The following is a 25,896-nucleotide window of genomic DNA, read 5'->3' as shown; positions in this document are numbered from 1 at the left end:
GGAGCTGACTCCCCCGCAGCTCCCGCGCCGTTCAAGGCTGATGCTTTGAATGGAGTGAAGTCACGCTCTTTTCTGTGCCAGGCAGCAGCTTCCAGCAGCCAGTCACTATATATGTCTTTGAGGTCTCAAAAAAGCTTCTTCAAAGCCTCAACCAGCAGCATTACCTCCAGGTGGGTTATGGAAAACCTGGGCGGTTGTTAGGTCCTCAGTGGCAGGTGGGACACCTTGCCCGGGGCAGCAGGAGAAGAAAGGGTTACAGCCCCCCGAATTCCAGAAATAAATCCGCACCTGGAAATATTAATCCAGACAGCACAGGAGGCTGAAGCAGCTCATGCAGTCCTGACTGCAAGGATTTTATATGCAGCCTTGTAGGAAATGCTCCTCCCTGTAGTAAAGAATGTAATTAGAGGGCACATGGTTGCCTGAAGAAGGAAATCAAATCTTACCCAGCACCGTCTCACCTGCGGTTCTCCTGCTTTACCTATTAAACAACTAAGAAAAAAAACCCAACTCATCAGGCCATCTGAGCTTTCTGTTGGGGAATCTTTCTTTTTTTTAAACTTACTTTGGGAAGTGGGACACACAACCAAGGTGGAGGTACAGCCAAGACCTTCTGACTTATTCAAAGAACTGGTTTTATGGAATGACTTCATTATTCTGGTTTTAAACTGAAAGAGGGTAGATTTCGATTAGATATTAGGAAGAAATTCTTTCCTGTGAGGGTGGTGAGACACTGGAACAGGTTGCCCAGAGAAGCTGTGGCTGCCCCATCCCTGGAGGTGTTCAAGGCCAGGCTGGACGGGGCTTTGAGCAGCCTGGTCCGGTGGGAGGTGTCCATGCCCACGGCAGGGGGCCAGTAATTTTTGTAAAAAAGGATGCTTTAGTTCCCCTGATGAAAACACAGAGGGCCTGAGTTCAAAACATAGTGTCCCTGGCTGTTATTGCAATCAGTGGCACTTTGCTGCTCCGCTCAGCTGGACGAGGAGATCGCTCATGGAGAGCTCCTCAAGTGCCTGAAGTGATGACTGGGAAGCTAAAATGGGCAACAATACTCTTTAGTGCAGCCAAAATGTAAACTCTAGCATGCAGCAAAGAAATGCAAATATAATCTGGTTGGTTCTCCACAGATATGAATAGATTTGGTGGGGAGGAGCTTGTAAGGGACCAAAAAATCCCCACTGAAAGAAGGAAAAGCATTGGACATTATTTGGCTGAATAAATTATACTTAGGCAGGGGTGACTTAAAAAAAAAGATAATTGTTTTGAAGTTATTGTAATGAGATGATTCCAACTATTTAATATACTTTTTAAGATTAACTGAAAACATTTAATTTTGGATAAAAAAAAAAAATTAAGTTGACTCATCAGGACAGAGTGCTTCTGCTCTCACTCCTGGCTCAGATCAGTTCCAAAATAATTTCCATTTTACCTGTAAAAATAAAGCAAAGAAACAAAAATACATTTCAGTTGAAAAAAAAATATTATTTTTTTTTATTATTTGGTTGGGACACCAATCTGAAAAATCCATTATCCACACAGTTCCTTCTTTGTCTTAACCTCAAAATTTTTTTCTTTTAAAGGTCAGTGTAAGCCTACCGCAAGTTCTTTAATGAGAAAATTGCTTTATCCACTTTAAAACACAATCATTTTCGGGGTAATCCGGCCTTGGAAAATGAAACGATTTTTCAGAGAGAAGAAAGCTGTTTTTCAGACTTGGCAGTTTATCTAAAAGAAATGATTTCCCAGGCAGACGCAAGGGTGGCCTTATTGTCATGGAAGTCACTTCAAAAATTAGCTGGTAACTTACCAGTGGGAAAACTTCAATGGATCTAATTATTAATTTAAAAATAAAGTACTTGTACAGTTTTATATTTATGTAATGCTATCAGACATTAGTTACACAGAATCTGAAAGCAAGCTAAATAATAGCACAAATAAATATTTATAGTGTATCTAAGTGATCTTAAACTACCTCCGCCGTCGCCAATGTCCTACTTTGATATTTTCGTTTATAGAAAGGGACATTTTTTATTGCATGAAAAGCTTGGTAACAGCTTCAATTCACCGGGGTTTTTTTCTGCCTGTTCAGATCCTGTTCCCTTCGGGAGCGTTTGTGCGAGCCGACGTGAGCGAGTGGGGAATGGGTTTGACGGTGAGGACACCGGGCAGCGACTTCAACAGCACCCGAGGTTTGTGTGGCCTCTTTGACGGGATCGGTCGCAACGACCTGAGCGATGTGCCCGAGGAAGACTTCATAGAGGAGTGGAGGTACAAAGCGAGAGAGGATGCCGGCCGGGGAGGTGCTCCGCAGCACTGCTTCACGGGGTGCTGATAGGTTTATTTCATTACGTGCTCCCCCCGCGATATGACAGCGAGATCTGCTTAGTCTAGTGAAGGAAGCCTGGAGACCATGACCATCCAAACAGCGCGGGGGGCTCATTTTCAGCCAGCACAATACACAGAAGCAGTTATTGAGAGAGAAGGTTTATATTCGCAAGAGATGTCATGTTAACAGCTGCGTTAAGATCCCACCCAGCTGTTAAAAAAAAATGCGGTTCTCACCCACACTAGAAAATGTAGATAACTGACAATAGGGATTAATTAAGGGTTTGGTATTTCTCTTGTTCTTTTATTCCCGAACACTAATTACAATATGTGAGTATAGATTAAATGTTACATTTTGACAAAGTGTGGTAATATATGTACCATGCTAAAAACTTAATATCTACTCTGCTAATGATGACGGTGAGCTCTAAAAACTTGCACTTTCTGAGACAGATGGTCTGGAACCAGGAGTCTGGTGCTTTGACATATCCCTGTCTCTCTCCCTGTCCCCATTCCTCTCCCTATCCCTATCCCTATCCCACATTTTAATTCCCGTTGCTGAACTCTAAACGCACCTAACAGGTGTTCCCAAAACCAGAATGGGTTTGGTTGACAGTGTAGGTTATTTTGTGAAGTATGTTTTTCAAATAAGGAAAAATACGGTGAATCACCTTAGCATATCACTTAATCCGTACATGGGAATTTAGCACAATCCTATAGGAACAAAAAATTTCAGAGCAGAAAAAAACCAAAGGCCTCTATCATATTCGAGCTGTATTCAATGAGGTCTTAAATAATTGCTATTTAATGGCAGTTTTGACCTGTCATTACAAATGGCACTATTTAGAAGTCAGCAGCCCTCTTTATCATCTTAATAATGTGATAATCAGTCAGAGCTTGCTTCTGGGAAGGCAAAGGGAGAAACAGTTTGGTGCAAGAATGACCAACTGCTGACTACCCAAAGAAGGGCTGACAAGATCCTTTGGAGGTCCTGTTCAAAGCGAGTTTGCTGAAAGATCAGAAGCCAAAGCACAATATATAGGAATTTGTTTATAAGACAGTGAGCAGCTTCCTAGTGCTCAGCACATACCATGGAGATACTTCAGGGAAGGCAGGAAAATCTCCTGTTAAGTGAGAAGGGCAAGAGGGGGGATGAGTCTCACCGTGCAGTACTCCGAAGGATGGATTCTCAAGGGCCTTCAGAACCTGGTTAAAAAACCAACGACGCCACTGGAAAGGCTAAGGCCACCTCTGGAGGAGTCTGGATCGGTCTCTGATCCACTCATGGAGAAATGGCGCAGTACAATACGAAACCTGGAGGGTGATTTCTCTGCTGCTGTTTTTAAGTTCATTTTCAATAACACTGAAAGCGTGTTAGGTTTTCTCCAGCACCTGAAGCTAGTCTGAGTGCTCACCATCTGGCAGTTCGGCTCTTTCCCTGACTCCCACCTCTCTCAAGCAGCTGCAGGGCTCTGAATGGCACAGATCTGTTCTAAACATCAGCTTTCCGATGCAACTTTTAAACAATAAAACAACATCCCAGCCCTTAAATAACATATCGACAAAGAAAAGCTGAATTTTAAAACATGTGTTTTAAGTAGGTAAAATACATTTTTCAAACCATTTTTCAAACCTTTTGAGAAACCAGCAGCAATGCTATTAATTTTGAACTCTGCCCCTACAATAGCTTACAGCTCAGTTTGAGAAACTCGTCTTTAGTTCTTCCTTGATTATAACGGGCAGCTAAGAGGAATGACAGTCTAGTCATCTCATGCAGGGGACAGAAGGCGCTCACTGACAGGCTGTCAGTGTACGTACACCTGTGAGGAAGGATGGGGTTTTCAGTGCCTCCATCCGTTCCACACCATACACCCCCCGTCCTGTTCACCACAGCTGACCAAAGGAAGAAATTTGGTTTCACGAAGGAACAGCGAAGGAATTTGTTTCAATAAAATATCAAGGCAAAAGAATGTCACTTTACTGAAATTTGCATTTGTGTTTTAATTTTCTGTCCCAATTCTGGACCAGTTTATTATTTACCTAGAGCCTTTATTTTGTGTAGTGCTCCCTCAAAGAAAGAGCTAGTTCTGCTGCCTTCATTTAGGTTTACGGTTCGTTCATGACGCAAGTCTGGGCAGCTCCAGCTGCAGGTAACCCCACCATGCAGAGCTGGAGGACCAGCGCGTGCAGGACGCCCGCTCAGACACCAAACTGCATTGTCCAAAAGGCCAGAGGTCAACTTAGCAGTCCCTCAATCACCAAACGTGTTTTATTGTCCTAGACTGTAGGAAAGTGCAGAATAGCTTGTGCATTTCTGCAAGCGTAGAACTCCTCTATCCTGCGCTGCCTGCACATTGGGTTAAATGGTTCCATAAGTGTCTGGGCTCTTGTTTTAGAAAGAAAAATTGGTTCAATTTGCCTGTGTCACTGTGATGTTTTAGTTAAAAATAGTATTGTATAAATGATCGCAATAATAATGCCATATATGCTATTTTCAATATATATTGGAAAAATCAGATAAAGGCAATTACGCTTCCTGCAACAGAATCTAGTGTCTGGCTCCAAAATGTTGGCAAACGCTTTCACATTCCCCAAATCTCTGCATTCTGGCTGCAGGACAAAATTAATGCCAAAATAATTTAAATTTTCGGTGGTATTTCAAATTTGTCTGGAAATAAAGTGCTACCAACTATTAGGATAAGAAGCATATCTTTTTCTATGAAGCTCCAGGACTTCTCTTGTGCTGCACAACCAAGGTCAATGAGAGATCTTGTGCTCATGAAATTTCCACACAGACTTTAATCATGACTGTTTATTCAAACTGAACTCTCTAGAAGTTCATCCATCATTAAAGCTGGACTAAATTAAAAAAAGGAAAAAAAAAATCACCTTACCTTATGTGATAACCTAGCCCTATGATCAATAGAAAACTGCTTTGTGTCAAAAGAAAAACTCAAAGAAATCTCCATTAGAAGACAAGAATGAAATGAATTATATATATAAAAAAAAAATTAAAGGAAAAAAACATTTAATAGAAAAAACATAGCGACCCAAGTCTTAGAGGAAACTCCTGGTAAGGAGAGCACAGTCAAATAGATAAAGATGATTTTCACAATAAAGCATTTGAAACAAATACATCTTTTTTGTCATTCAACAAGCTGTATCTGAGTCACGCCCCAGACAAGTCCAAGGCCTTATTTCATGTGCAATATGCAAAGAGTAACCTGCACCTTACAGAAAGTTCTGCGAAGTGAAGTCAAGCGGTTAGGCAACGCTCCAGCAAAGCACTTAAGCATCTGTTACTAAAACATCCCAGTGTAGTGCTAAAAAAACATACAGGACAACTCAAGAAGGGCAGTGCAAAAGCGACTAAAGAAAACAGAGATTAAACTTGAGCATTTTCTTAAGTACTTTGGTAGCGTGGGAATTTATACATTCCCCAGCCTCAGGGAAAGAAAGTTTACTTGGTATTGCAGACTAATTTGTTGAAAGTTTCCTCCCTCTAATCTCTTTCTATTTTTAAATCAGAATACCTCCAGGGAAGAGTTTATTTGACAAGACTCCAGCACCTTCTGAGAGGACGCAAAGGAAAAATTATTGCAGATGTCAGAAGGAGAGCACCAAGTCTGCACCCGTGCCGAATGCCTTTCAGACTCCTTTCCCTCCATCCTCTGGTTGCCATTATGATCACGTGGATTACACCTCTGCAATCCCCTATCTAGATGTTACATCAGAGTTTGTCACTCACTCAGAAACAGAGTCTACTTTAAGACAAGACGAGAAACCGTCAACCAACTCCTTTGATCAAAGACATCTGCGTAAATCAGTCCAAAAGCGAGGTAGCCCCGAGGACCGACTAAAACCCCTTGCGCACAACGTTTCCATGACAAAGAACAGTTCCATTAACTCTACCAAAGGAACAGAAAACCTATGGAGAGCAAAAAGGCAAGACTATTATGAGTACTCATCCTTTCACCCCTTGCATGGCCCAAGCCAGAGAGACTCAGAGAGCTTTGCATATTTTTTCCCAGAGGATTACTTTGAAGGGATTCGAACGAAACTCCCACTGGCCTGGCCCACTCCCAATGGCCTAACTGCCACCAAAGCTCGGGAGATTTGCCACCAAGTTCTGGCAAATTCCACCATTGGCTTAGTGTGTAAAGGTCTCCTTGGAAAACAGATGGATGAGGCAATTGATATATGCCTTTTAGATCTGCAGCTCAAAGACGACGTGGCTTGGGTGAGGGCATTGATAGCCCTTTTAGAAAACGAATGTGAAAGAAGACTGCTAGGAAACAGAATGTTTCATGTAGGAAAGCAGCCATCTGCTACCCAGGAGGAAATCCTCACCGTCCTCCGGTGTCCTGCTTTCTGTAACGGCAACGGACAATGTACTGAACTGGGCTGCCAGTGCTTTGAAGACCACAGCTCCTATGACTGTAGCATTGCCAAAAGTAAGTAAAAAATTCTGTTTGTTCCTACCCTACCCATCTTTCCATAGTATTAGAGTTATTAGGTAGAACATCTGCACAGAGTTGTTTGCTCTTCAAACAGTGCTGCCAGTGAGATATTTGATGAATTAGTAATCAGTTTTTGACCTTGAAGAGCCGATCAAAATATCTGGTTGGCTGGTCCTTCACTTTTTCGCCTCAGTAACTTTTTAAAAATGGATTTTACAAGCCCCTTAGCAAATTGGTTTTGCAGAAGTGATTTTCTTTACATCTGATCTATCACCAGCATGCTGACAAGCAAGCTTCTGACAAAAAAGAGGGTCCTGCTCACCTTGTGGTCAATATTCATGTTAACGCTGTATAGCAGCTACTTCTTTTTTTCCCGATCAACAGAGAATAAAATTTGAAAATTAATTTCAAACACTGTAGAGGTAACAAAAAAAAATTTAAAAGTGACAAAATGAACAGGTAGTATTGTCAAAGCCATAAAATAGCTATAGGACATATTTGAACTGGCAGACCTGGTTCTGCAAATATTTATGAATTATATTTACACAGGAGGCTATCCCGCTAGGTTTGTTTCTTCTTTACAGTTCAGCTTCTCAATGGATAAATCCAAGTCCAATGTGAGTACTGACAGTGCTTGAAACTAAGCACACGCATAAATGTTAGCATTAATTTCAAAACGTAAGCCCTGTCTCAGCAAACCACATAAGCTTATGCTTGAAGTTACAAAAAGGTACTTAAGGCTCAACCGTACAGTTGAGTCCCTGCAGCTCAGGAAATAACCGTATTTCAGCTAAGCTGAAATGACAAGTTATGCTTCTTAACCCATCCCAAATGTGGGGGAAAGCTTTTTCCTACGATGCTTAGGCTAATGGACATTATTCTGTATTTAGGACAGGAAAGCTCATATCTAGGGTGAGTCACCATGGCTTAGCTGAGACATCCCAATCTCCATCCCAGCCCTGGGAGCTCAGCCACACATCTGATACCCCAACGCACTTACTAGCCAGGTTGGGATCACCCATGTTCTTCCCAGTAAACATATCTTCAGTGCGCTGATTTTCAAAGCAGTAAAGTATAACCTGACATTTGTTTTTTGTTAATGGCAGGCTAAAATTTGCAGGATGATTTCCTAAATTTGGAGGAATTCCTTCTCTTTCACACGGAGAACAGCAGGCAGCAGGGACCGAAAAGCGAGCTGAGCACTATTGCAGCAATTGTCCAATATACAATTCAATGTTTAACTTCATTTCTCTGTGATACGGTCAGGTTAGGGGGGTTGCTTAGACCACATTTTTAAATTTTATTTTACTTTGCTATGGCTGAAATCCCTCAGATTGGAGGAAAATAACTTCAATATGACCCTTCAAATAAAAGCTAATGACACCTTGTGTTCTTGTTGCGACATCAAATATAAACAAGGAGAGAGTACAGAGCATGGCCTGAGATTGCACAGGGAGGTGAGAAGTGGAAAGCAAACATACATCAGCTGTGACAAACACACCGTAAGCCATCACTACTCCCCGTCTGGCTGCTTCGTCCGTCTCCCACTGTCTTTGCTTTGCTTTTCTCCAGTTGAGGAAAATGCAGTAGTTCGTCTTCATTTCAGATCACTTCTCTTTTGGGAGTCTGGTTGGTTAGAGTCCAAAGTACTTCACATTATTCCCTCCAAAGAGGGAATTATTCCCAGTTTTCTGGGAATTATTCCCAGTTTTCCAAAGAGTCACTAGTATCCCAATTCCCTCCAGCTCCACTGCCCCAGGGCTCCCGGGAGGTCTCCATGGAGTGAGAGTCACTCTACGGAGGCTGAGGTTTTAGCATGAGCATCCTCGTTCTTAGCGTGGTCCCCGGGGTAATCAAGCTTGGCACTGGACCCACAAAAGAGTCACAGTGTTGCAATTAGGGAAGCATCAATTTCCCTTAATGTTTATACCACTCTCTTTGCTGGGGCGGGGGGTTGTTAGTGTCGTGACAAAATTAACATTGACAGCTTCAGCATTTTTCCTAACGCAAGGCAGGAGGCCCTTATACAAAATTCCCATGCAGTTTTCCCAACATTTCGAGGGCAATATTTGATTTAAAAAGCGAATGGTCCTTGTGCTCTGTATCACATTGTATACAACCTACCTTATCTTGGCTGCAGCTAAGGACTTTTTTTTTTAACTAATACCTGTAAAATATTTTCTGTGGGTATAACCTTTAAGTACAAATATTATTTTTCACTTACGAAAACCTAGAGAACACATTAATAATAACTACTCGAGGAGAAGAATGCTTTCTAGCTAGGTAAAGCGAGCTCAGAAGAGAAAGCATTAAATAAAATTTGTAGCAGAAATTGTCATTTTAAGCCACAGTATTTCATAGAATCATAGAATCATTTAGGTTGGAAAAGACCCTTGGGATCATCGAGTCCAACCATCAACCCCACTCTACAAAGTTCTCCCTTACACCATATCCCTTAACACCACATCTAAACGAGTCTTAAACACATCCAGGGATGGTGACTCCACCACCTCCCTGGGCAGCCTATTCCAGGGTCTGACCACTCTTTCTGGGAAGAATTTTTTCCTAATGTCCAGCCTAAACCTACCCTGCTGCAGCTTGAAGCCATTCCCTCTTGTTCTATCGCTAATGACCTGTGAGAAGAGACCAGCACCAACCTCTCTACAATGGCCTTAATTAATAAATAATTATTAATTATTAATTAATAATTAATAAATAGGCCTTAATGGCCTATTTATTTCTCTCTTGAGGAAAAGGTAGTGGCATAACTCTCCGATGCGCAGGGTATGTCTTCCCAAGGGGACACCTGGCCTAGGGAACATTTACCATCCATTTTTTCTTTTTCCACCATACCGGTGAGATTAGATGCTGCCCTCTCGTCAACTGCTGTCCATCTCCAGAGGTGTAAGACAACAGTCACCCATGACATATTCCACACCACGCACGTACAGCGGGAACTTACACCTTTGTACAGAAGAAAAAAAATAATAACTCAAAATGTCACAACAGACTGTTATGAAGGGTAGCGGAATTAACTTTAATCACGAAAATTGTCTCTGCAAAATTGAGATTTATTTTGTTCTATTTGTAGTCTGTCTGCCAGCTTGTACAGGGTAAAACCCTGACCGTGCAGCACGGTTCACGGGGATAGACCCCTCAGCCCATGGAAACGTCTGCGCTGGTTTATGCGTGACAATTAGGTTTTTAATGACAAACTGCTGTTTCCCAAATATCCTTGTAGACAATGAAGCTATTTAGCAATTCTTTGTGTGTTCCACAACCTAAGGAAAGTATTTATTCAAAATATTTTACAATCTGTTTTTCATTAAAACGAAAAAAAAAACCAAACACCAAAGCCAAAAAAAAACCCCAGCTGCTTAAGCAAACATAACTTAAAAAAATTTTGCCCACAGACTAAGGAAGAAAAAAAAAAACATTAACGTTTTGGAGAGTTTTCTTGTTAAAAAAGGATCCGCTTTAATACAAAAATCTGAGGGCTTTTGGCTGGATTTGTTTTCATTTGTTGGGCTTTTTACCCAAAATGAAGACGCTAAAAATTAAGAGGATTCATTTCCTGACCAAATTTACCTAAGACTTCACAGGATTTACAAATGGGAACAACAGTGATCAGGAGACTTGCAAATAATTCTGTAACAGGGGTTCCACAAATGCAAAACGCTTTGGAAAATATACCTTTGAACCCGTAAATTGCTATCGCTTGACTCTTCCCAAAGCATGTTGCCAAAAGGTTCCTCAGCTTCTCCAGGTGATGGGTGAGTACAAATTTCCCCTGATGTCAGTGGTACCGGTTTGAAGATTGCCATCCCATCAGTCCCTTTAAAGAGCAGGGCTTCCTTTACTTTGGGGAACACGACACTGAAACTTAGCTTCTCAGCACGTTCAGTGGGTACTCACCAGGTTTTTAGTGAAGACCACTGATTAAAGCTATCTTTTCTGAGTTAAGTTCTGAGTATAAAGCTATACTAATTTCTGAGTAGTTGACCTTATGTCTGTGCCACGATCTTTGAATGCTGCTTCTGCGTACGTAGTACGTACCTGTGACCTGGGTGTCAGAAAACACCTCTTCACCTAAGTACAGACAGAGCTCCATAATAATTAAAAACAGCGGACTCCAAATTTTTCCACAGCTTCTCATTTATGACTGAAGGTTATACTTGTCTTACAACAGCCCAAAGTCAGGGCTTTGGACCCCAGAAAGTGAGTTGACTGTAGCGCTTTCAGAAAGCAGTGATCTGCAGGGTGACCGAAAGCACAAGGATCTGAATCCAGTCCCCTGGAATAACCTTCTCCAGCTTCAGGATCCCTTGGAGAAGTGTTTGAAACGGCTTTATGTCCTTACAGGAGGATCAGTAATTTAGTCTCCATAGTTTGGTTGTAATTCTTGATACCAGACATAAAGGCATGCTTGATAGAGAAGAAATTAAGAACAGGATGTGTCTTCTGGTACCCATTCCTCCTTCTCTCCCAGATATCCTCTACGGACTAACGCTAGACTGGTGAAACACCAGTATGTGCTTGGAGGGCGATAGCTCAGGCACCCACAGCAGCGACCAGGACCTGGCTGCTGGGTTAGTTCATCCCTTGTACTACTGGTACTGAGATAATGGGATGGAGAGGCGTTTGAAGTTCAAGCTGACTTTGAGCAAAATTGGTAAAAAAAAAGAATCCAGAAAAATTAAAATAAACTCAAGGTAACAACCGGCACGCTTCATTTGCAGAACCTTCTCCTTTTTCTTAGCATAACTGGAGAGAAGCTAAGAGAAGACTTCGTAAAAGTTGGTTTCAACTTGGAACTATGTAGAGGGAGTAACATAGAGTAACTATGGAGAGGGAAAAGTACTGCCACAGTCTGGAGTGAATCGATGCGATGAACGGCAATGAGCTCCACGTATTACAGACTATTTATGAATTAATTTATGAGTCATCTAGAATAGTCTTTCCCTATACACAAAAATACAGAAACCATGCATTTATAAAAGTACCCGATCTTGGAAAGGCAATGTAAAGCAGATCTATACATCCAGCCAGAGGTCAGATACCCTACAAGGAGAAATAAAATCTTAGTTCTGGGATGCCAATCACTCCGAGATTATAGTACTTAGAAAAGGTCAGCTAGTTAATTTGGTACAGACAAGGAAGATAAGTATTAATGTGAGATTCACCTTTAGCTCTTCTTGGTTTTTGAGTTTTATTCACTGCGTTTTCTAAAGATATTTGCTTGCTTTTACATTCCTAGGCAGAAATGTCATACATAGACATCCTGTGATGTAATCCCTATTTGCAGGGACAGGCACCACGGTATCACACAATAACGATGTGCTTCTCAAACGGCAGTTCAAAAGGCAGGAAGTCCTCAGAACTGAAATCCCGTTGACGTCACTAAAGCCAGGATTTCACACCAGAAAAGGCTGTTAAAGATGAAGAATTAAGATCAATCTCAGAAATAAAGCTGCGTGTTCCAACGGGAATAGCTCGAGCCCCCTAACTGGCAGCTCCGGCACCCCGACCCGGCTGGCAGCGGGCAGGCAATCGCCACTGAGCAAGCACAGGAGGGATAAGCCGTTGGGCTTTTGTACTAATAAGCAGAGGTTCGGTAGGAAGGGAAGGGAAGGAAAGGAGGAGAAATGAAGAACTGAATTAGGTTTCTGCAAGACATATAAACCTGCTGCCTCATTCGCTTCCTTTCAAAAAGACAGGACCGAAGAAGCAGAAGAATGCATGTTGATTTTGGAAATGCCAACTCTTGCGAACTCAAACGCCATTGTTAGGAAAAAGTTATTTTCCAGGAGAAGTTACATGAGTAATGAAGGAGAAGGCAACTCCTTTTGCTGGCCATATATTTTCCCATTAGCTCCAAAACAAACCTCCGTCTAATTTCTCAGGCTGAAATTATACATGTGAATTAAAACTCCCCTAAGATCAAGGAGGCCATCAGCATAATTCAAATATCTTTTCCAAGGTCACCCAATCTCAGCTACGCTGCCAATACATAACAATGTGTCCTGCCACAGGCTTTGACCAGCACACGCACCCAAAAAGATGGCCATGCAGTATTTTTAGGGTTCAGAAAACAACCCATAGTGGTTTTGGAATAATTTTAAATGAAAACATGTAGAAAGAGAGAAGATGCGATGTGTGGCTTGCAGACAGGCTTACTCCTCTGCTCCGACTGACTCCAACAGGAGCGGTCCAGGTGGCCAGAGCTATAATTATCCTCACATGAAAACGGCAATTTGGAGTTGAAAGGCACCTCTGAAATTTGGCAATGCTCCAGAAGCTTAGACTTTCTTAATGTTGCTTAACATTTCATAAACCACCCCCCCCAACACCTGTATAAGGTGCTTAAAATGTCATTACCACCTGTAATTAAATGCAGAATCCAATTACCGCAGATAGCAAATCAGGTTGGTTTGTATATATTGACCATGTTGCTTATAAAAAAAAATCAAGACTAGTAAAGCACACATAGAGGGATGTAAAATGCAGATTGTATGAAGCTCTAAAGAGCAATTACAAGATAAAAGGTAATGAGGAATAATAAGGACAAATTAGTTTCAGTGAAGTAATGACACTTGAAGTTTAAATTTCTACGTGGAAAGTTCTGGAAAAAAAATAGCCAAGAAAGAAAGCAAAGAGAGCAAAAATAATGGTGAGAAGGTGAGAAGTTAACGCTTACCTAACACACTTACGGATGTCGCATTTTCATATCAATACATTTCAGTAGCGTTATTAAGAAGTTCTGTGAACCCAACCGCGTTTTCAGAGCTGCGAACCACAACCACACGGGTCCCTCAGACCCGTCTGCACCAGCAGTTACATGAATTACACCCTGTTATTTTTAGAATGATTATATAGACCTGTCTGAATTTATCATACTGCTTTGGGCTGACTCTTGTTCGTGTGCCCTAATTAAATAATATTAATTAAAGCACCAACTATCTTTAAATAATAATAATTATATTGAGTAACAGTATGGAGTGAGCTATCGCAGCTCCTCAGGTGGGGTCTTCTGAACGAAGATGTCTCTCCCCTGTGGCAGAATAAGCTCAGAGCTTTAATCAGGCCAGTCGCGCAAGTCGAGGATGAAGTATGTATTGTAGAAATCTCACTGTTTATATAATTGTGCCTTATTTTTAAACTTGATTCCTGTTTTCAAGGACAAAACATGAGGGAGGCATTTACAGAAAAGATTTAAATTGTTTCGAGATCCTCAGATGAAAGGGGACAGAGTATTTCGGTTCTCTACGTCAAACATCTGCTGTGGACATTTTGTATGGGAACCCATTGGCTTTGAAATAAATATGTTTCTCCCACTTCTATCAGTTCAGAGGTCTTTAAATTCCAGATCATGGTTCCATAATGATTATTTAAGGCCTGTTAGTCTGTCAAGTAAATGGTTACTTTTTGGCACAATGTGGTTTTTTGCAATATGTGTTTTGCCGACGTGACACATCGCAACAGCACAGAGGGAGCCGTTAGGCTGCATTGGGTCAACAGAAGCTCTCCGTGTATAAATTAGACTGTACAAAGTAAAAAACGCATACTAGACTTTTCAAAGAAGGAACAGTTAATTTCTTAAATCACCAGGATATCTACAAAGAACACACTGCTCCCTGTATGTAAAGGTGGTAGCGTCTGTCTCTGCGACCAGCCCGTGGTGCTGGTGTGACCAGACCTTCAAGGGAGAATTACACTTTGTGTCTCCATAAGGGCCTCAGAAACAGAGTTACCTGAAATTGTGGAATTTCTGTCTGATCCTCTCAACAGGAATTGATCGGGTTTTCAAATTTGTTTAGATTAGTAAACAAAGTAAAAACACAACCAAGCTTTTCGCTAATACGGCAAAACCCTTCAGATGGTTGTGAGGATGAAATACGCTTTAACAATTAATTGTATCAATTTTTCAAAATTGGATTTCAAAAAAAGAGTCAAACATGCTTGTGAGAACAGCAAACACCATACTTACTGCTCTTAAACTTTTCTGTCAAAAACAGAGTGTTTTTACTATTAAAAAAAGATAAATGGCATTACTCTTTAAAAATCTTTTTGTCTTTTCAAATAATAAGTCATTGGGCTTAATTCTCCTCTTCGTTATAATAATACCACTGACTTTGGTGGACCTAGTATTACCAAAGTCACAGTTACTATTGCTTTGATGAAGTTGACATTATCGAGAAAAAATTAAGTCCCTCTTTACAAAAACTCTTTTCATTTTCCTTTATTCTCATATCAATTATCGCCTTTTCCATCCCACGATGTTGAGTTTTCCTTTCTAGCCAACTGAGGGAGGCTGGAAAATTTCCTATCCCTGTGCCCACCACGTTCCCTCAACTATGCACTCCTTCACTTGACAACTGCTGGTCAGTAAGTGGGGCAGTGTTATTGTATTATAGTTTAGACGCTAACTCAACTCTTTCTATCAAATACCTTTTGCTTCAGTAATAATTTCTGAAAAGCAGGGAGCACTTCATGCAGATCTCTATATACTGTTGCGACATAAACCACATTTTAATATGCTGCTTCCGTTCCACTGGGATTGCGTTCTTTACATAGGGCTTAAAGATATTAAGAATATATTCCCATTTCCTTCAAGCTGACATTAAAGAAGTTTCACTAAAATATCAATACTTTGTAAAAGAGGTTCTATGTAAGTTGGAAATGAAAATCTTTCTTTTGAGACCTGTTACTTCCACTTAATATCAAATTTTTCCTCACTTACTGGGTAATATTGGAAAATAGGTAAAGAATAAATATGAAAATACATATTATGCGATTCAAGATATTATTGGCTTCAGTAATTCAGCTTTTTCCTAGTTAAACCAATTTATGATTTAATACTGAATGCAAACTGGAAAAAAAATATTTAAAATGTTTATTTACAAAATGCACTTTCTTTCTCCCCAACAGCTACAGAGCAGTGGTCCTCATCTGAGTGAGCTATGAATCCTGTTAATAATGGCATCTTATATGAATAAAATTATTCTACAGTTTCTACAGATCTAAGCCGTAAAAGTTTACACCAATATGTTCTTTTTAGACTAAAAACGAAGGTGGCATTATTGGTCATAATTACAAAAGGCATAATGAGTAGGTATAGTGAGTAAATACCAAGGCTTCGAGATTACTTGTCAAAATAAATATTTGAACGTAGGACTTACCTGCTTTTGAAAATATCACTTTTGTGCTTTTAGAATGAACGAACACCTCCAACCACAGAAATGGTACGAAGAAATAGAAAATTTACAGAAGAAACATAGTTAAGAATCAAAAGGAAAAAACAAACCTGTGAACCTAACCTACTATTGATGTATCCCGACCGACACCTGTATACTCCACTTTATATTGATGGAGACAGGTCTTTCCCACTCACATGAAACATATTTGTGGGTAATTCTCAGGGACTGACAAGCTTCATGCTAGTTTTGAAGCTTTTCTTTTTTTCTTAGCAATTTTAGTTTACTTTTTGATGGCGCAGGTGCAATAACCACGCATCTGAAAAGGCAAACATCAATACCAGCCTTAATCTACTGTTTTAGCTCCGGGTTCTTTCCATTCAAAGCACAGACCTGGCTGAGCGGGAAGAGTGCTATTAGCTTGATAGTTACAAAGTCAATAGAAACCGAATTTTAAAAGGATATCAAACCCTCATGATAAGGGACATGGAAGGTTGCATGCTCAGTCATCCGTGCTATTCCCTGCAAATCAGATCAGGGAGATTAGTCTTTTCTGGCAAATAGTTTATTTGCTTTAATGCAAAGCAGTGAAAGCAGTTCAGTGAAACATGTAGCTAAACAAAACAATTTTCTGAAGTATATAGAATTAAATGCTAGAAAAGTTTACAAAATTATATGTCTGGTTTAAACTGACCAAAGCCAGACGCTCCAGACGCATGCCTATAACTTCTTTACATCAGGCTGTTTGCAGGCACCGCAGGTAATTTCAGCCCTAAATCTTAAATCCAAAACAAAACAAAGCACCCTGAACAAACAACCTCCTTTCCCAAATACTCACGCACACATGATAAATAACAAACTCATGACAGTTTATAAGCTCTAGGATTCAAACCTGCAAAACATTAAAAGGTCTGTTTTAAACTGACGAAAGCCAAAAATTCAGAGCAAACCTATAATACCTTCACATCATGCTTTATGTTGTGTAAAGAACCCATAATCTACCAGTGCAGAATGTTCAACCAATTGTGAATAAAAGCCCAAGTGTAATAAGCAGATCTTATTAAAATTTAGTAACTGTAAAGATGGGAAAATTACTAAAAACAACTAATTGGATACTAGCGTGGACGTAAGGACCACGATGACACCCATGAGCAGCCTCATCATAGAATCACAGAATCCCAGACTGGCAGGGGTTGGAAGGGACCTCTGGAGATCATCTAGTCCAACCCCCTGCCAGAGCAGGGTCACCCAGAGCAGGTGGCACAGGAACGCGTCCAGGCGGGTTTGGAATGTCTCCAGAGACGGAGACTCTGCCACCTCTCTGGGCAGCCTGTGCCAGGGCTCTGCCACCCTCAAAGTAAAGAAGTTCCTCCTCACATTTAGGTGGAACTTCCTATGGTCAAGTTTGTGCCCGTTACTCCTTGTCCTGTCGCTGGGCACCACTGAAAAGAGCCTGGCCCCATCCTCCTGACACCCACCCTTTCAGTATTTATAAGCATTGGTAAGATCCCCCCTCAGCCGTCTTTTTTCCAGACTGAAGAGACCCAAACCCCTCAGCCTTTCTTCATAAGAGAGGTGTTCCAGTCCCCTCAGCATCCTGGTAGCCCTTTGCTGCACCCTCTCCAGCAGTTCCCTGTCCTTCTTGAACCGGGGAGCCCAGAACTGGACACAGGACTCCACATACTCACGGCCAAGTCCCTTTGAGTGGTGTCACCGCAGCCATTCCTGGGGAGCCGCAAGGGGCTGCCAGGGGTCCTGTCCTGAAGCACCTTTGAAGGACTGCACACGAGACCTGCTCTGGTATGCCAGAAAGCACCGCGAATGCGCAACCAGATCTTGCATTTTACCACCTATCAAGGCCATCGAGAAAAGAGGCAATATTCCGTAGTTAACAGCGTACTCCTCTTCCTTTCTACTGCTAAAGTAAATTGCTAGTGAGCCTTTTAAAAAGTAGAAGGATCAAATAAACATAAAATGTCATCGTGAGTTTTCTAAAGCAAAAATAATCTACCACATTGTTGCAGCACATGGACGCTTTCAGCGTGAAATTGAGCCAGTCCTTTTCTCGCATGCAATGGGTACTTGCAAAGTGCCTTTCCCATACTCTCTCAGGTCTCACGTCTGCAATCCATCTCACATACCAGACACCCTCAAAGCAGAAAACCAGATTCACTCCATATCAGCTAAAGGTCATAGGTCTATATTTTGCTAATATGACAAACTCTGGTGCTTTGAGAACTGGTTTTGGAAGCAGGGACAAACACAGTCTCCGTTTAGAAGCCAGGGAGGTCACTGATGCACAAAACTCCCAGCGAACGGCATATAGCTGCTAACACTTTTTCTTAGGGAGGATTTTCAAATGAGCTTTGGGTTATGGATAGCATGAGTTCCAGAATAATGCATTCAATAACTGTGTATATGATTGCTGTAATAACCCTGCATACAAAAGAAAGAAATACACTATTTGTGCATGTATTTGAATGGAGGCAGGTTCAGCCTTGCTCCGTCCAGGCTGTGAGATGACTAAGCATCCGTCTGCTCTGATCCAGAACCCTCAGAGCTGCCATAGCTGGGTGTCCACAACGACGCCAGCAAGCTCTGGCACAGCAGGTTGCTCAACCAGCCGCATGATTTGAAGGATAGGGAAAACGGACAACATGGGCAATTTTCTTTTGCACTTCAGCAAAGCCGTGACAATACCCAGCACTTATGATCTGGTTCTTGACTTGTTTCTCATGACTTAGGTTGCTTGTTTATCATCCTGACCAAGAAAAGCAGGGCAGCCCATTTCCTTATCTTTATGTGAACAAAATTCTTGCCAGTTTTAATTTCGGGTCTGCTGCTCCGGCCCAATGCTGCATGAGTAGCTTTCAAATCCTGCAGAAGAATGTTTATTTGTGCTAGGATGCTTTTCAAGCCATCATGAACCATACCTACGCGTCAGTAAGACTTCAATAAGTGTAGTTTTGCAGGATTCTTGATTTTGTGTCAACCGTCTCCATTTTACCACTACATCTGTGCGTGCTTATTATTTACATAATTCACTACAACAAATACCTATAAAACTAATCATGTATTTATGCAGGGTTTTTTTTTTTTAAGTCTGTTATGTAGCCTGTGCTCCTTGTCAGGTTTGGCAATACATGTAAATGCTTACAGAAAGAAACCGCGCTGTCAGCGCTGCCAGCAGCTCTGAACTTGCTATTCTTTCCTGCAAATTCCTACTGGGGGTGAAGCAGGAGGGACCAGGAGGGTCCCCGCCTCTCGGGGGAGGCACAACACAAGCACTGCAAACCAAACAGGACAGATCCCTTTGTTCTGCCTAATCGCCTGAGGTCTGGAGGCCTTTTAGATGCAACCTTCAAGTCCAGAGTCCTCTCTCCTTTTTATTCCAAGATAGTTTTATTAAGACCTGAGACTTTTTCATGTTTTTCCGCAACGTCTCCTGCTGCTCATCAGTGTCCCAGTGCAATGCTCTGCCAGGGGACAGATGCATCTCAGGTGTGTTTGCTTGGTGCTTGTACAGGCCAGGCACTAGAAATGCATGGAGAAGCCCATGTTTGAGCCAGCGGATGTGAACACGCAGCTCCTTAAATCCTCCTCCGTAACGTGGCTGCGCCCTGCCACCCACCTGAGCCCCAGCTGCTAGCCTGAGCTTCACGTTTTAGTCTACCAGTAAAAGTCAAAGTACATTTTTGGCCTATAGAGCCAGTGCAGAGAAAAGGAGGAGGATGTTCTGTCCTGGATTTTGTTATATTTTGGCATCTACGCTCCTAAACATAAATTATTAATGTTCAAACAGATCATACTTTTTCACAAGCTTGTTCCACGCACGGCCTGATTTACCACCGGCTTCTCTCCTGCCTCTAACTTGCCCCCGCACAGACATCAGACATCCATCCCAGGCCTCCACGACCTCCGCTTTCTCTGGATACCTGCTCTTTTGCCCTGACTCTCACCTTTGTGATATTTCCCCGCTCTCTCCTTCGCTCTTTCTCCCCTGCCCCCAGCCTTCCGCTGAACTACTCGCGGCTCTTTTGCTGAGGTTTTTTCAGCCTCTCCAATATTTCCTTCTCACGTCTCCGCCTCTCTGGCCCACGAGCGTATGCCATGCACAGGTTTATTAACTACCCATCCGCTAACACGGGGAGGGATGAACAACAGCCGAACCCCGGCGGGAGCAGCATCTGTACGGCTGAGTACCCGGCTACTGACTGTCATGAGATTTTTTCCAAAGCTAATGTCATGGAGATTTCACCTTCCACGTTAGGCTGAAATCGGTCAGTATCTGTCAAATCTAGAAGGCAGAGGGAAAGACAGACAGAAAACCACACTAAAAACAAATGCCTAAAATTCCTATGCCCATGAAATGGGATATGTCATTTTAAAAAACAGTTAGGTAAAACTAATGGCCACTTTCAGAAGTGCCGTACTTCAAAAGTGAGGTCTAAGGCCTGAACTCTAGTATCCATTTGTTTAAAAATGAGTCATTATACTTACTTTCATTTCCCATCTGACTTTCTCCCTCTTCTGCCTCTCCTCCCAACACCCCCTGCGAAAGGTAAAACTCTGCACGGGGACTGCACCACCTCCTCAGTACCACGTCTTCACCTGGCCAGAAATAAAGCAACAGAGCATTAAATTACATCTGCTCTCCCACACAAGCGTGCTGTGGATGCCTCCCGTTAGGGCACTCCCGGCTGACGATGGCTCAACACGGCCGGCTGAGGTCACAGAAAAAAACCCGCTTGAAAAACAGCTCAGTCCCCTCCTTCTTCCCCACCTTCACCAAACTACAGAAAACACAAGGTGCATTTTTCTTCCACCAAACATGCGTCCCTTTCACCAGAAAAAGAAATCTCATTTTCACCCGGATTAACCCACAACATGGCAAATCTTGAGAGAAGCTATCCAAAGCATAAATGGCGACGTGTTTCCCCCAGATTTAGATCAATTTAAAGTTTTACAAAAGCGTGTACAGAACGGTTTGAGAGAAACAAATGCAAAATGCCGTGCTGATACTGTAAATCATTTCAAAAAGCATTGAGGCTGGATAATCTCACCCTGGCCCTGTCACAGTGGTGTCGGGGTCGTGTCAGGATGCTCACGAAGATGTAAGGAAAGGCTCGGGGAAGAACACGGAGCTCATTGACCACCAACCAACCTGAGAGGGCCTTCCTGGGAGAGGAAGGGCTGCAGGAGAACACTCCTCTGCCTCCCTCCTTCCCAGGCTATGAGAGTTTACTTCACCCACAGAAGCCTGAGAATCTGCAATGATAATGAAAATGTTAATGCAATCCCAGCTACCTCAGTACTAGGGGGACTAATGATTAAAATATCATGGAAAACATAATGAAGCCGGGTGTCGGGTTTGTTTTTTTTTTAATTTTTATGCACTAACCACAGAAGAAGGCAATTTATCAAAACCATTCACTACATCTGACTAATAGTTTTGTACATTACAGGAATCCACAACTAACGGATGAATGCTGATAAGCTGTAAACCATGTCTCCTCTTGTAAATATTGCAAAGGGTCCAACAGTGCTGCTAATACTACTGCAATAAAAAAAAAATAAAAGAAAAAAGCTAAAAGCACTTCAGAAGTACAGAAAAAGTCTTTTCACTGTTTTTCACATTTATGTTGCTTTCCTTCCTTTCTCTGGAAAAACGAGAGTCATGCAGCTATGTTATTATGGGCTGCAATCTGATGGGATCGCAGTGTTTAAACTGCATTCATCCTAGTTACAGCTTAAATGGCAGAGCCCTAAAGGAGCGGTGAGGCGCTGGGGAAAGTTATCAACGCAGCTCAGGGCGTGTTGCCCCTCGAATCGGAGCTGAACGGATGTACCATTAAAATATTAGGCGACACAGAGCTTCTGTTTTAGATAAGCTACAGCTCAGAGAAAATTGATGGGCGATATTGCTTTGCCAGAGCAGTGGTGACGGGGCAGGGAAGAGGAAAAGCCAAGCAGCCTCTCCCCACCATGTAACAGGGAAAAGAGCTTGTGCCACACTGTGCCGGTGCACGACGAGCCTCACAGGGCTCCCGGTCATGCCCCTGCTATTAAGTGTTGCTCAGGAAACAAGCAGTGAATTTTCTGCTTTGTATCATTTGCCATCATAATGGCTTCTCCTGACCATTAGAGTTACAAATATTATCAATAAAAATACAAACCCATGATCTCGACTGACTGCTGCTATTGACATAGGATGTGCATTGTGCTATCCCAGTGCCAGTGCAAATATTTCCCCAATTATAGTTTTCCTAAAGTAAAGATATGAATTCTGCCATCCAATGGACTTGCATTTTGACTCTGTAAAAATAACCCCACTGTGAAAGCAATGAGCAGTTTCAAATGGTGAATATCTAAAGTGCAACAGAACCCATTTGAACCTTTACCTGAGAATCATAAAACATTTTAAAAGCAGTAACGGGTGAAATTCAACCTTGTAAGCGGGGCAGCACAGCCTGTACATCACTTAAGTCCTACTTAAGGCCTCAAAAAAGGATTTAGGTGAAACTTAGTTGGTGCATGACATTTGTGCTGACACTGTGCAGAGCTGAGTGCCACCCATTAGTGACTTAACCCCCACAAGCAAGCATTCCTTTGAGGATCATTACTTTTATTGCATCCATAGCTTTTTGCAAAAAAAAAGGACTGGTTTTTGCACTGCTGTTTCACATTATGAGGAGCCTGGTGGCACGGTCATCCTCTATGGCACGACACCCCGTCCTCTCAGCTGTGCTCCCATCCTGTTACCTGGGTCAGCAGAAGTATTACTACTGAAGACCTTTTATCATGAAGCCGTGGCTTCAATTAATTGCTTCCATGAGCCGTATAACGCTCGCTGATACATCTTGCAGTGCTGGGCGCGCAGAGCAATTACCCAGTGGAGGTTTGCTGCTTCCCATTTCAACAACTGCTGCTCCTCTTTTCAAGAGAAATTCACAGGGGAGCAAGGAAGACCCCAAGGAAAAGAATTAAACCAAAACCAACCAGGAACAATAACAAAATCTCTGATAAACCAGAACAGAGCAGCGTGTAAGTGCTACTCTCTAAAGCTTTGTATCTGTCTCACCCTTTCAGAGCAAGCTTTGGAAATCACGGGCTTGGAGAATGGGGGTCTCTGTGAGGTCCGAGCCTCAGACTGCACCAGGATCCGGGTGTTTGGCCTCGGCTTCAAGGAGTCGCCCAACCTGCGCTGCGAGGTCACCAGGTTAATTGTAAGCAAGTTCCCGTAGGCTCATAAAGTACTGATGACACAGTAAAACTGTGAGATGTTTATATTAAGGTATTTTACCCTGAACTGTGCCAAGTGCCATCATATCTGAAAGGGGCCTACAAGAAAGCCGGAGAGGGACTTTTTATAAGGGCATGTAGTGGTAGGATGAGGGGTAATGGCTTCAAATTGGAAGAGGGGAGATTTAGATTAGATATTAAGAAGATATTTTTCACTCTGAGGGTGGTGAGACACTGGAACAGGTTGCCCAGAGAAGCTGTGGCTGCCCCATCCCTGGAGGTGTTCAAGGCCAGGCTGGATGAGGCTTGGAGCAGCCTGGTCTGGTGGGAGGTGTCCCTGCCCAGGGCAGGGGGTTGGAACTGGATGATCTTTAAGGTCCCTTCTAACCCGAACCATTCTATGATTCCATGATCTCTCACTGCCACAGCAGGGTGCAATACCTTCAAACCCCATTGCCAATACATTTGGTATGAACGAGGGGAGCTGAAGAGGTTCAGCCCTTGCCAGAACTAGTTCCTCGGAAACGCACAGCTATGCGTTCTTGTTAATTTTCTCTGTGGGGTTTTGTTTAACTCTTGTTTGGTTCAGCTGCACTGTAGTCTGGTGAAGCCTGAAATCACAATATTATTTCTCATTTTATACATCTGGAGTCTAGTACGCTTGATGGTTCACCTAAACACATTTGAATGCCAAATTTTGTGGTTTAATACAAAGATTCCTCAGCGTAGTTACAGAGGCTCTTATTTGAATTTTCTTAGTCACAATTCAATACCAAGTCAGAAGTTTTAATGACTATTAAAACCAATTCTTCCACTAAAACTGTAATTTTATTGTAAACAACTATACATGGGCAATGCTAGGACTGAATTATTTGGTGTATCAGCACACTCAGATATGAAGGGTTTGATTCATCTCATAAATCCACCTCGTAAAAACCTGATTCCCATTCAGTGCTCACATGCTAATGAGGCACAGCTGAGATTTGCCTGCGACGCCTGCTTAGGGCTCGGTAGGCTCTGGACAAGCGGTGATGTCTTGTGCAGCTGATGGAGATAAGTAGCAGATATTGCCTTCGAGGAGCAAGGAGCTGGCTGCTGAGCCCCAGGAGCAAACACAAACTTGCTCCACCACGTTACCCTGTCTCATCCCAGCTGCTCATCCCAAGCGCAGACCACAGCACTTCCTAAATCAATAGACCACCTGCATGCATAGACGAGCATGGCTTGCTCTTTACTGTGGGTATAGTATCATCATTTCTTTTAAATAAACCACCTGGAAATGCCTTATATTATTAGTTATAAATACAAGCATATGTTGTCAACTGGAATTTCTTTATATGAACCTTCAGTTTCTGCACTCCCCTTCTGTTTTACTGTAGCGTCTCAATGGCGAATGGATATCAAGAGAACAAGAAACCACGAAAGCAGATTTTCTCAGCTCTGAGGCTGTTGACTGCCAGATTCCTCTCCTGAACCTTACAGAGACAGAGGCTGTGCGCTTTGTGGCCGGTGATGAGCCGTTCGCAAGATGGCAAGTGAAAGTAGGAATTTCTTATGTTTCTAAGAAATGATTTAGAAGGAGAAAATCAGTTGTCAGGGTAAATTAAAATACAAAGCACAACTTGCTTCCCTTCAGAAATGAAAATGCCCGTAGAAATACGTTAATGTCATGTAGGGGAAAAAAAAACCAAACCACCAACCAAAACAATATGAGTTAAAACAGGTGTCTTTGTAGGCAATCCAAAAGTGCAAATTACAATCACTTCTCCAGGTAATCACCTGAGATTGATGCAGTTGGACTAATCAATTGCTAATCATTAGTATTTCATTTCTGGAAACCCCAGCTCATACTCCTGACTAGGCAGCAAGTAGAAGACAGCTTTGACTCTCTGGTTGCAAGACCGGTGCTTGCAGCAGAGCACTGGCTGGCTGCTGGGCAGCAGGTGAGGGCTAGCACGGCATGAGCAGGGATGTCGTGGTCGTGGTCGTGGTCATGGTCATGGTCTCGGTCTTGGTCTTGAACGACTGGAGGAAGAAGCATGTGTGATACCTGCTTGTACCACATTCTCTGCTGTGGTTTTAGCCCCTTTTGTTCACAAAGTGATACCTACTTTCTAATTATTTCCAGAAAATCAGTGCCTTACTGACCCTGCATCTTCTACCCCTGGTCTTGCTCTCAGCCTGGATGGTTGTTTTCCGCGTATTTGTTGGGGTGTTTTTAAGATTGAGATCGTTTAAAGGCTCCATAGCTGAGAAAAATATATTGTCATTGCAGGAAGACTGCAGATGTGCTTTGAAAATTGCAGTATGTAGAAATTAAATGCATAAAACACTCGCTTCACTGTGGTGTTACTGCCTGTCCTGCACCCACAGCTGTCCGTACCCCAGATCAGACTGGGAACGTGGCTTAGGAGAAACAGAAAGCTGTTTGGTGGCGCATGTTTTCCATCCAGTCATTTATTTTAAATAGATAGGGATTCGTGTTTTAAGAGATTAGCGTAAGATCTCTGGGGGAGCAGAGCCTGACTGTTGGCTGCTGGTGTGGACCTTGCACCTTCCTTCTGGAGAAGGAGCTCTCAGCAGGCAGACACTGAGGCTGAACCAGGAAGGCAGTTCCTGTGCTTAGGGTTCCAAAATTTCTCTAAAGAGATGCTGAACTCTGCCAAAAGTGAGTT

The 25,896-nt window shown here is 42.4% G+C and overlaps 1 protein-coding gene across 1 annotated transcript in view; it reads left to right on the top strand.

The window, feature by feature from the left end:
• LOC141746602 (von Willebrand factor D and EGF domain-containing protein-like) overlaps positions 1 to 25,896 on the top strand; it is a 187,291-nt gene that overhangs the window by 77,057 nt on the left and 84,338 nt on the right. The window contains exons 10-13 of the mRNA XM_074595441.1: positions 2,090 to 2,268; positions 5,854 to 6,779; positions 23,069 to 23,205; positions 24,601 to 24,762. Of these exons, the coding sequence (XP_074451542.1) occupies positions 2,090 to 2,268; positions 5,854 to 6,779; positions 23,069 to 23,205; positions 24,601 to 24,762 (1,404 nt within the window). The remainder of the gene's footprint in view (positions 1 to 2,089; positions 2,269 to 5,853; positions 6,780 to 23,068; positions 23,206 to 24,600; positions 24,763 to 25,896) is intronic.

This window comes from Larus michahellis, chromosome 7 (genome assembly GCF_964199755.1).
Source record: "Larus michahellis chromosome 7, bLarMic1.1, whole genome shotgun sequence".
NCBI classification, from domain to species: domain Eukaryota; kingdom Metazoa; phylum Chordata; class Aves; order Charadriiformes; family Laridae; genus Larus; species Larus michahellis.
This window is presented reverse-complemented; position numbering and strand designations above follow the sequence as displayed.